The 12,047-nt window shown below is 40.0% G+C and overlaps 1 protein-coding gene across 1 annotated transcript in view; it reads right to left on the reverse strand.

The window, feature by feature from the left end:
* Nucleotides 1-12,047, reverse strand: part of CHST15 (carbohydrate sulfotransferase 15) — a 47,523-nt gene that overhangs the window by 13,188 nt on the left and 22,288 nt on the right. The window contains exons 2-4 of the mRNA XM_064464347.1: nt 5,297-6,368; nt 4,186-4,525; nt 200-346 (exon numbers count right to left, since the gene is read on the reverse strand). Of these exons, the coding sequence (XP_064320417.1) occupies nt 200-346; nt 4,186-4,525; nt 5,297-5,839 (1,030 nt within the window). The 5' untranslated portion in view covers nt 5,840-6,368. The remainder of the gene's footprint in view (nt 1-199; nt 347-4,185; nt 4,526-5,296; nt 6,369-12,047) is intronic.

Raw genomic sequence — 12,047 nt, forward strand, 5'->3', positions numbered from 1 at the left:
TTTTTAACAAAGCAAGTAACCACCCTCCAGGAAAAGGCAAGAACTACTGCACTATCCACACACACCAGAGAAAACCAGCATCAGGGGTTCTGTGCTGTGAACCATTCACACCTGGGAAAACGACCCTCTCATGCCTCAGCTACAAACGCTGCCAACCTGGAGCTACAGAGACATATTTCAGAGGCTGTGTTTGCCCTACCAATTATGATGTTGTTCGTCTTCACGCGCTCTTTTGCTGCTTCGCTCTGCAGCACACCCTGAATCTGGTGCGCTGCTAAGTCAAACAGATCAAGGTAATCTTCCACTGGGTAGCGATCATGAAATCCATCCCTCAGACGAATGATTCCTAAGAACAGTGACAAAAGAGAAGTTAAAAAAAATAGTAATAGCAGGGCAAGATTAACTGCTGGTGTAAACCAAGAGGGCTTCATTGACATGGCTGGCACTAAGCCAGATAACATCAGCACAAAATTAGACTGATGAAGTATAACACTCAGATAAAAGTGCCAATAATGAAGTAGCTGAGGTTCGAGATACTATATGATTAAGCCATAAATTCAGAGTGATAGCAAGTATCTTAAGTGTTCTGTTTTATAGTCTCTGCATGAATAGCTTGCATTTATTTTCTTTTAAATTTAGCTTTTGGAACGAATATAAAAGACCAGATTCTGCTTTTGTTTGCACCAATATAAATTGAAGTAATATTGGACTCCTACTAGATTTACTGTATTGAGATTGAGAACAGGCTCTGATGCCAAATATGCAAATCAACATGTACTTACCAAAATCAGAAAAGTGGGAAATCATTCATGTTTTTATCTTTCGTAAATAAGTAGTCACAAAGCTCCATGATAGTATCTTATTTTTCTCCTCTCCTTCCCTACACGCCAGGGTGTGTTCAGTGTCACCTTGTCCCTGCATTTCTCAGCATCTTGAGACACATCTGTGATTTTCATACTCCTTTTCCCACTCTGCTTTCCAACTCTAGTCTCACCTGTCCACTTTCTGTATATGCTGCCCATGAACATCTTTGCATTCTTTCTTCTTACCACACCACAGAAGAGTTTCTCAAACAAGCAGAGGTCAAGGACAGCAGTGGGAAGGCAACGGAGTAGGAGCAAAGCTAAGAGTATAGAGCAAGACTTCTCAGATCTCCTCTCCTGTTCCCGCAAGGCCAATAATTATCAATTATGTGCAAGGAAAGCTCAGCAAGGGAGTTTTTTTGTCCATTCCCTCTGATTTTCCCCTTTAGGAAAGTGGGATTTAACAATGGTAGAAGAAAGCTCAGCAGTGTATTTTGACTTGTTTTGGGGTGGGGGGGAAAGGGTACATGTGCTACAGACTGGCTTGGTTTGTTGCCACACCACTCATGGGAATAGAAATTGTGGCTGAGAGCCAGGAAAGGGAGACAGTCAAGCTGGGACAAAGTCCTGCAGAGCATCAACCACCCCAGCAGAATGGGAAAGCGGTGGTTTGTGAAATGGGGCCTTCCCAAGAGGGCTGTTTAGCTTCAGCTGCAATTAGTCAATCTCATAAAAATCCACTGAATCAGAGAATGATATAGAACAAAGAGACTTTCTTTTCCAGATAAATGTTACAAACTAAACCAAGTTAATAACCAGGAGCATAGGAGTCATACCCACTAGCTGGCTTATAAAGGGAGCTGTCTCAATTTCACTTGTTAGTCTATTTGTCATATTCTCTTTTTTTTTCTTTTTCTTTTCTTCTTTTTTCCTCTTTTCTTTTTTCCTTTTTTATTTTTTTCTTTTTAATAGTAACCATTAGCTAATGTACTGTTCAGGCAGAGAGAAAGGACTGAGCCACCAGGAGCAAAACTTCATCTTCCATTCTCAATGGCAGAATGGCAGACAGCCTGAGATCATGATGGGAAGGCCATCTCAACAGATCTCCCTCCCATGATATCCCAAACTCTCCAATCTTTCCTCATTCTTCAGCTTTACAAAATAACTTCAAAAAAATTTAACTATGCAAAGAAAGTTCACTTCAAGGATCTGCACGTGGTCCCCAGTGGCTGACCACAAGATCATGCAAGTGGAGAGTTTGCGAATGCCAGCACAGAGATAGGAATGCTTCCTTGTTCTCAAATTATACATACTCCAGCCTGATTTCTTACACTCTTCTCACTGTAGGTCCAGTTCTGAGCTGTAGTGAGTCCAGTCTTGCTTCAGTGAGGTTGGATGCACTACTTCCTCCACCATTAATTACAAACATTTATGTTGAGTCTAATGTAGATGTAGGTAATTATTTGGCATAAAGGATTTTAGCCTAACATATCAGTTCATTTCAGCTTTTTCTGCCAGCCCTCTCATGGAAGACATGGTTTTCCACAGATGGTTTTGCTGACAGTCCCTGCATCGACACACCCAGGGCCAAGCAGTGTAGCATTCGCGCTGGAAGGCGGCCAAGTCTAAAATCCCCTTTCTTCACTGATCTGACTTTTCACCTTCAGGTCAGGAGGTAATTTGTATCATTTGTCTTCAGTCAGCCGCTGACTGTGATGAACGAGTGCCCTCTCATGGGACTTCAGGGGGCACCGTGATGCTTCTCTTGTTTGACTTTGTAGCTAGCCCAGCTCCTCCATTCACACTGGTACCTCCTAGGAGTGTCTCCTAAACCGGACCAAATTATCTCAAAAGCAAAACTGTATTTTCATTATTTTGCTTTAACTCTTAGTTTATAACAAACATTTAGAAAATGTCTAAAAAGTCTTTTCGCCACTTTCTTACGTCATTTGCAAAGGAAGAAAATACAAACTCTAAGAACACAGCAAAATTACTTATCTATGAGAAATTTGAAATCCCAGCTCTGTGGCTGAGCCCTCCTCCTCACTGAGCAGTGAGAATCAAAGCCCCATTCTGCAGGAGCTCAGAGGTTCCTCTGGGCTCCAGGGCATGGGGAAGGGAGATGGAAATGGCAACATGCAGGAGAAATAAAGAGCTGAAGGTACCACCCTGAAATAAAGAACAGAAGCAACACTGCAGGTGACCTGGTCCCTCAGGAAGTATCCTTCCTTCCTGTTAGCCACGGCAGTCATTAGAAGAGACAGTTTCCCATTTCAAGGAAGCTTAGAAAAGTACTAAACAAAAGTAGTGATGCAAAGTCCTCATCAAATGATCTACCCCACAGTGCTAGGTTTTTCCTTGTCCCAAAGTCCTGCACATCGGTGGGGCAATCCCATGCACAAATACAGGCTGGACAGAGAATGGTTTGAGAGCACTTAACAGCTAGACCCAACAGTGGGAAAACCCAGAGCCTGGGTGGAACGCAGCAAGCATCACATGCATCTGCATTTAGAGGAAAGTGCTAAGCACACAGCAGAGTCAGGAATCGAAACTGTCTTCTGCGTCCCTTCTACTATTTAGACACAAGATTGACCTTCCTTGTGCCCAAGGAAGAGAGAACAAGGAGGACATAAACACTTCAGATGGATAAAATGATGTGCTCAGCCCCACAGCCCTCAGACGCCCTTTGAAGGTGCAATCTTGAGGGGTGGATGCGTATTGCTCCAGCAGGCCATAACCTCAACTATTCACGTCTGCCTTCAGAGATGAAGGGTCACTTTGTAAAATATTGATGTCATCCAGGAAAAGAGCATAAAAAATGTGCAGGTTCCTCGGTGTAAGAGAGCTTTCTCATGCAGAGCATCTCTTCTGTTCAGTGCTTGACTAAAGCTACAACACTAACAAAGCTCCTACCACAAAGTGGAGTTGTATTTATTGAACCATAAGGACTGAAGCTGCATTTCAAATACTGACCTATCATTTATTCATGTAAGAAAGGCTTTACAGAGTTTTGCAGCACAAAACTATTGCTGCTATTCTTTAAACCTCCCATCAAAACCTAATAGCTCCCCTTCCTGCCTTTACAAATTCACAGGGTTGGTTTTATCTAGTGTTTTTATTTTTTCCTGGATTTTCCAAACACTGCAAATAAACTAAATGAAATGTGCATCATCTCAAGGTTTAATCCAAAACATCATTAAACAAAAGCAGGCTGGAAGTTACTGAGCATCCATCACCTGTATTTTTCAAAACTATTAACTCCAGTGGTTTCAAGGTAAGCTAATATGGAGCAAATCCATAAACTTCACCCCAAAAATATACAAGAAATGTCAAAGGTTAATAGAGTCAACTTGCCTGAATACCAGAGGACATGTTTACTTACCAAACCGTTTTCTTGTCCACCAGTGGGGCTCTTTGATTGCTGAGAACCGAACGTCAGGGTGCAGCCTGAGCCGGTCGTACAGGTCTGTCGTCCCACACTTGGGCTGGCCAATGATGTAGAAATGGGGGAGACAGCGCAGGCGGTAGTGTTTGTCCTTATAATGGTACAAGTGGTTCCAAAATACCTTCCTGAGGTAATCAAATATGGTTCGAAAGCGCTTTGAATACAGTGCATAGGAGTTTGTTGCATAAGGATCTGTGGTTGTGTTTCCTCTGTATTCTTCATACCAACAAGGATTCTTGCTATTTGGAAGGAATTTATTAGGAATTACAGAAAACATCTGCAACATAAAAGAGCAACAAATTCAGTCAAGGCAGCAAAAAATTGACATTTATACTTTTCTTAGCACAGTGAGAGAACACAACAGAAGCACGATGAGGACATTTTTAACCCTTATTTTATTAACTACAAAGTCGACTTAACTTATTTCTTCTGATGACCTTGGAACCAAATCCTGTACGATCAGTTGTACTGGGAGAGGAGTACATTTAGAAATCCTTTTATTTTAAGTCCAGGAAGGACCTCAATAATCCCCCAACTCCCCTGCAACTCCAAGAATTAATTTTTAAAGTCAAACATGTAATACTCAAATCAAATTAACTTCCAGTTTTTAAAAACTGGTTCAGTTAAAAACTGAAACACAGGTTTGCAATGACTGGATTTTTGGGGAGGCATATTGGTAATCAGTTATTAGAAAGGCTCCTTTCTTGCTTATCATTTAAGGTGACTAGCAAATATAAATCAGAATGATTTTGCATGAGGCAAGGTAAAAATTCAATGAGATGGTACAGCTATTGGAAGACTGCCTGATTTTTTGCTTCAGGTGTCAAGACCATTTATATAACTCGTTTATTTTGCCCATGACTCAGAAAGACGTGATCTCCAATATCAACTTTTCAGCTCGTGTAACTCAGGAGGCTCTAGGTGGTGTAAATCGCTATATGAACATCTGAGCAGCTGCACTTTTTTTAATCTCAGTTAAAGATTGACCCAAAAGTCTTGAAATAAGCAAGCATACAGCAGTTTCATACACACTTTAATTCATACTTACATGTGGCTCTTGTTTCTTCAGCTCTTCTAAATCAGGGTGCTGTCTCGTTATAAACTCTAACTTTGAAGTAATAGTGTCAATAATTAATTTAATGCTTGGATAATCCTTCACATATGAAATATTCATTTTAGAAGGCTGGTAATGGTCTTTCATGTCACTAAGGCTTTCATTGTCCATTAAGCTTGGATTGCTAGTAAAAGCTCCGTAATGGAAGGGAGATGGTATTAACAACAGGCCATGCTTGGCTCCAGTCAGTATGTAGGATGCCATCACTAGAGTCATTATAATCAACCCAAATATTAAGCTGCATAGCTTCCCCTTCCTCAAGCAGAAAAATCCATTCCAGCTTTCACTGTGATCAGTCCTTACTTCCAGAACTGCAAGCAACTTCATCTGCTTGCTATCGGTGTACAAAGGGATCTTATTTTCTCCTTTGCAAACAGGACACTTCTGGTTATTGTGATTAGGTCCACGGCATCTGAAACACTGTCTGTGCAAGTCATTTGGTAATAAATGTATACAACAATTAATGCAATACCTCATATTACTACTGTTAAACTCCTATATTAACGAGCCAAGCACAGCCATAAAAATGTTGCTGAAGTATATGAGTCATCTTCTGTAAGGCTGAAATTATTCAATTCCTTGAGTGATTCTACGACTACTCAGCAACACAAAAGGACAGGTTCAAACCAGAATAGTTAAGAGTACTCAAAAAGTGATATATGTCACAAAGAAAAAAAACCCAACCAGCAACACACAAAAATAGTTGTACTGTGGACGTGGTTTCAATAATTTGGCTCAGTAAGAGGAGTGTGGCAAAGTAAGAATCAGCTACACAGCTGGCTCAAGTTTTTCCCATTGAACAAAATGAGAATGAAGAAAAATCATCACGTAGCATAAAAATATGCAAAAAATAAAAATAACTCATTGTCCTCTGATTTACGCTGTAATAGGAAAATATGGGTAGAAATTCCCAGGTATTCTTAAAACAAGTGGGTTCCAAACCAAGCCACTGCTAGTGGAGGCTCCATCTTCCCAGAGGTGATTTCAAAGATTTGCATTGTATAACCTAAAGAAACAAAAACATACGTATAGGTACACCCAGAACAGCAGATGTGATACCTACATTCACCTTCACTCAAAGCTGTAGCAAAATATAATCTACTACAAGTAATTTCACCACTCTATTTGAAAGATGTCGTCTATTTGCCAAGTCTATTAATTACAGCACTCACGATATTAAACCCAGGAAACTTTCAGCTTCAAGTTCACAGTGAGTTGCCCTTTCTTTTCAGTCGCCCATCTGCTCACATCGACGAACAGTTGCTACCACAGGTAACACTACACGACTTCCCTCAGCTGCTCACTAACCTATCTGACAGATCTTAATCTGCTCTTTAAATACGGAAGCATTTTTGGACAGTGTCCAGTAACACAGGTTTCAATACTCACCCTCTATCTGTGCATAGGGACCTTAAATTAACTATCCTGAAGTCAGGTAGGAACCTAGTTAAGAGGACAAGGCAGGGATAAGGTAACAGTCTCCTTTCAAGCATATGACATGAAGAGTCAAACAAAAACCCTAAAAGCCACAAGTAAAACATTCAGCAAATTGAAGGGGTTAAATAATAGACACATTTTGAGGTCAAAAATAAACTCTCTATTTTGAGAAGCCTTACTGTCAAATACAAAAGCTCACAGATAATATACCTTCTATATACTAGAAAAATTTTTTATTTTCTAGAATTATTTTTCTGGGGGAACTAAAGACCGGACATATTTTCAAACAATCTTGAAAAGTCAGAAGCAAAGTGATAAACTGGCATAGGATGAAAAGGAAAAGAAAAAGACGGGGGAAACCTAAGGGACAGTAGTAATGTATGGCTCTGATGGGCAACTTCCATTTTGGCTTTTGCCAGCTGATAAGGACAGAACTTCCCTTTAGTCCCCGGGAACAAAGACACCTTCAGGCTCCAGTGCTCGTTGTCCATCCCGATGTGGATGCCCATGAAAGCAGCAACCCAGCTCCACCCCAACACCTCCATCTCTCAGCACCACCCAGGACCTGGTCCATCACAACCCACTTTTCAGCCCTTCCAGACAACCCCAGTATTAACCTGAGTAGTTACCCTGAAGGTTCAATAACAAACAGTTTTAACCATATTGAGGCTAAGATGCTCAATATTACCTCTGAAGAACAGAAAAAGGACTGCCCTTTCTGTGTGCAGCCAGTGAAGGGCATACAGACTCCACAGATAACATATAACACTTTACTGCAGATAAAACAAGTTGGAAGAATTCAGGAGCATGACAGCTTTACCAGAACCGAACAATAACTTTTGCCCAGAAGACTATGAGTGATGAAATGCTAATTAATTAAATTATTTTTCAGATGAAGTTAATCTGTGTTATAATTAGCTTCATTAGACCAGAGAACCAGCTTATTGCTTTATGGGATATCTAAAGACTCAACATTCACTTTTACTACTTAAATGAAAATATATTTTCCAAGTCACCTTAATCAAAATACGAAATAGGAGAGATGTTTGACAATGCCCTCTTATGAAAAAAAACAGTGTACTATCAGACTAATAAAAACAATTCCCATATAGCTACAATTCTCCTAGCTAAAATACACCTCAGTAACCACATACAAATTCTTTTCTTCACTGCTCTTTGCCAGTGGCTCCCGCCCCTGGACTCACATGAGTTGCTCCTTCTTTACAAAAATCCATCTTTCCTTTTAAGGCTCAGAAAATGTTTTTTCTCTGCATTGTTTCCAAACATCTTTCTTCCCTATCCTCCTGTGCCCTTCATTCCACCCCAAAACATCTAACTTAACTCATCCTTTTTCACACTGCTGTCTTCAGCAGAAATCCTCCTGTCTGACTTTGCCCCTTGGCTCCTGAGAAACTACACACACTTAGGCATTTCTGAAGAGCACGTTTGTGCAGTGTCCAAGGCACCAATAATGAAAATAATTTCTCACGGTGATACGATGGATACACAAAGGGTCCTCTGATTGCTTCTAGGACACATCACATCACAGAATTATAACCATTACTAATTATTTGTCCCAGAATTTGGCTATTTTGCCTTTAGCTCATTCAACTCTGCTTTCAAATTCTTAAGAAGCATTGATATAACTCTAGATAATAACTCCTGGCTCATTCCTACAAAAGTGTCCAGGTCAAACCGAGCAGACACTTCAGACCCTGCATTACTCATCATTCTTCCAACTGCATTTTTATGAGAGACAAAGTGCTTTTGTAAATTAGTTGTACTCTTGATGTTTCTCCCACCTAATACTGTCACATATTGGAGAACTTCTGCAATCAGAGCAAGCAGGCTGTATCTCAAGGGCTCAAGAATAATTTAGATAAATACTGAACGAAAGCATTTGCAAAATACCTTCCTACAAAAAAGTTCATTTCTTTGATGAGTTTATTCTACAAGTCAGATGAGGCAGACAGAAATCATAGCATAATCATTACTGACTGTATTTAAACCAAAGGGATATAAATCAGTGTAAGGCTGTTCAAAGAAACTAGTCTTCAAAACTTCTCTAACGAAACGGGCCTGTGATGATTTTGACAGAAGTGTGAATGACTACAGAGACTAAATCAAATTCATGTGTGTAATATTAAGACCCGAAAGTTTATGCTTCCTTATACATAAAATATCCCTCCCCCAAATGAATGTCCAAAAGAAGAAGAGAAGCTATGGAAAGGCAAGAGGAGAGAATGATCCAAGATTTAAAGCAGGGAAGAGCTCAATAGTTGTCCAAACACCACCGATGGTCCTAACTGCTGGGGAGGAGGAGGATGAGAAAGGGAGGTCCTGACAACAAGTGGAAAGTTTCCCCTTTGCGAGTCAATGTTTCAGGCAGCAATGAGACACTGGAGCAAAGATTTTCAAAGAGGAGGCAAAGGAGGCAGGAGGAGACTGAAGGGCAGATTCGGTCATCATCCACTGAGGTAACGGGGGAAATCATGAAAACAGAGATAGTTCCCAAAAAGAAACTGTAGAAAAAGAGAGGGTGAAGATGAGGGCCCAGGCCCTGGTAAGAAAAGATAAGAAAAGGAAGGTGAAAAAAGTACCTGTTAAAAAAGATGCACGAAGAGGAGGCTACAAGTTACAGTGGTAGCTATAGGAAGATCTGGTAACCAGAAGGTAGCCTTCAGCATCACTTCAATTAACTTAATCATGTGTTACACGTTTGTTCTTGTGTAATCCTTCCACCCTGAACCCCTCTACTTTGACACCCAGTGAGTATCTCAATATTGTCCCAGACCTCTGCTCTCCAGCTCCTTGCTGTTTATTTTCAGAGGGACTGTTTACTATGCACTGTCTATTTAGAGAAAAAGTAAATCCATTTTATTTTCCAGCCCTCTTCTAAGGGGGATCTGAAACTTGCTCAGTGATACTGATTGAACAGAATCAATTCAAGACTTGCATATTTTACATTAATTCTCAAATTGTTAAACAGAGCCATCAGAGATACATTAACGGGTACAGGGTCCAGGATCTTAGAAAAACCACATAAGCTCTCAGTCCTATTTTATGTCCATTTGTATGTTAACAAAATATACTGGACTTTATTGAACCCTTCCCAGGTGCAGACACTTCTCATGAAACTCCATGAAAAATATTAAAAACTCAAGAAGAAGACATGTTAACTACATCTTTGACAGCTGAGGAAAATTGTTTATCAGAAAGCTGATACAAGGGGAAAAAAAAGAAATATGCTTAGGCTACAGTAAAACTGAGGTCTTAATCACACCAGTCATGAGAGAAAATTTAAAGTTCCGACAGCAACCATAACTCTGCCAACTTATGCGTACGCACTACAACAGGCTGCTTAATTAGATGATCAGTTTGACGACCTACCACAGGGCAATATGACATATTACTCAGCTAATAGAATACAGAATTTGATGTTTGTTTTTTTTAATAACTGCTAGTGGCAGACATACCATTTTATGTGATTTTCCACTGTCATGTTCATGTAATAAACACATCAAAGTCAGGATATAATTCCGTACTGCCACTCCCCTCTCTTTACAAAGATGTTTTTAATAAAAAGTTCATTCCCCAACCTTTTACCATGCAATGAATGATGCCCACCAGAAGGCCAGGATCTTTCCCTCGCATAAGCAGCCCTCATTTTCCACATTCACCCTATGAAATCAAGACATCTACAACATCTTTTTCTTTTTGTTTTGTTTCTTCCTTTCGGCATTTCCAGTAGCCATAACCACAGATATACTGCACCTTTTTTGTATTTCAGTATAGAAAGCAGAAGGATGTGAATTGCAGGCAGAATAAAGGTTATGAGATTTGAGTTGGTAATAAACCATTTATGTCTTTTTATATTTTAGTTGCAAAACTGCTGTCAGTTCACCGGCAGATTACTCTCTTTACACAACAACCAGTGTCTTCGTATATTGTTGAATAATGTAGCATGTAATTTCCTCTTGTTGAGATGAATGGTGAATTATTTATGATCGTGCTTATATGGTATTTGTCTGTTGTACATAAATGTATGCCAGCTCTAACCACAAGGCAGAAATCAACATCAACCTTTTCAAGCTCCTTGGCCAAAAGCAATCCTCCTTGTAAAAATTAGGGTCTTTGGGAACCTCCTGAGTAGGAAATATGGATATAAGAGATGACACACATTGGAACTGGGGAAAAAAAATGAACAGCTATCTCAGATTTCAATATACTTCTGCTGAAGCCAAGGAAACCTGCACCACTGTTTCACATTGAAGCAGTCTCAAGCTAACAAATATATTTACATGCAACAGAGAACTTAACTGCAAACAGGTGGGACCTTTACCTTGCTAGTTTCCATATGCGATTCCTTCTGTATATAAGAGAAGGACCCATCGGGTGCACAGGCTGCAGGATGCCAGACAGAAGGCTGGCAGGTAACACTTGCCAGTTCCCCAATAGCAAACGGCACAAGGCAGAGCTGCCTACTAGAGCCTTACAATAATCTACTGAAAATGCAGTATCCACCATGACCTACTTATTGCCATACGGGAAGTTAAATAGGGTAAAAAGATAAATTTCACCAAAAATAAAATATGCAAGATTTTTCATCATTCACGTATTTTTGTTCACTATATACAAAAATATTTTAAATTCTGTTTTATTTCTTTTAAATGAACATTTCATAAAATCTCTCCCCTTTCTGTTTAAGGATCATTTAGGGAAGACTGTAATCAAAATGGCTATAAAAAGAAACTACTCCTAGTCATATAACTAAAATTCTTCTCCTCTATGAATAAGATAAAACAGATTCAATAGCCTTTACATGCACATACATCTTCTGGACATCTAAGTGTCTGACCTATTGTTCAGGTCAACAACCTTAATATTTAATGCGCTTTCTTTTGTTCATAATTCTTTAAAATAAAGACAAACCAAACTTGCCAGTACTCTTAGGGCTAAATTTTATACTAGCCTCGTTACTTGTGTTCAAATATAGCTGAACTGGAGAGAGTCCAGCGGAGAGCTATGATGATGCTCAGGGGGCTGGAGCATTTTTCTCACGAGGAAAGGCTGAGAGACCTGGGTTTGTTCAGCCTGGAGAAGAGAAGGCTGAGGGGGGATCTCATCAATACCTATAAATATCTAAAGGGTGGGTGTCAGGAGGACGGGGCCGGGCTCTTTTCAGTGGTGCCCAACGACAGGCCAAGGGGCAACAGGCACAAGCTGGAACACGGGAAGGAAGTTCCGC

Source organism: Phalacrocorax carbo, chromosome 12 (genome assembly GCF_963921805.1).
Source record: "Phalacrocorax carbo chromosome 12, bPhaCar2.1, whole genome shotgun sequence".
In the NCBI taxonomy this organism is placed as follows: Eukaryota; Metazoa; Chordata; class Aves; order Suliformes; family Phalacrocoracidae; genus Phalacrocorax; species Phalacrocorax carbo.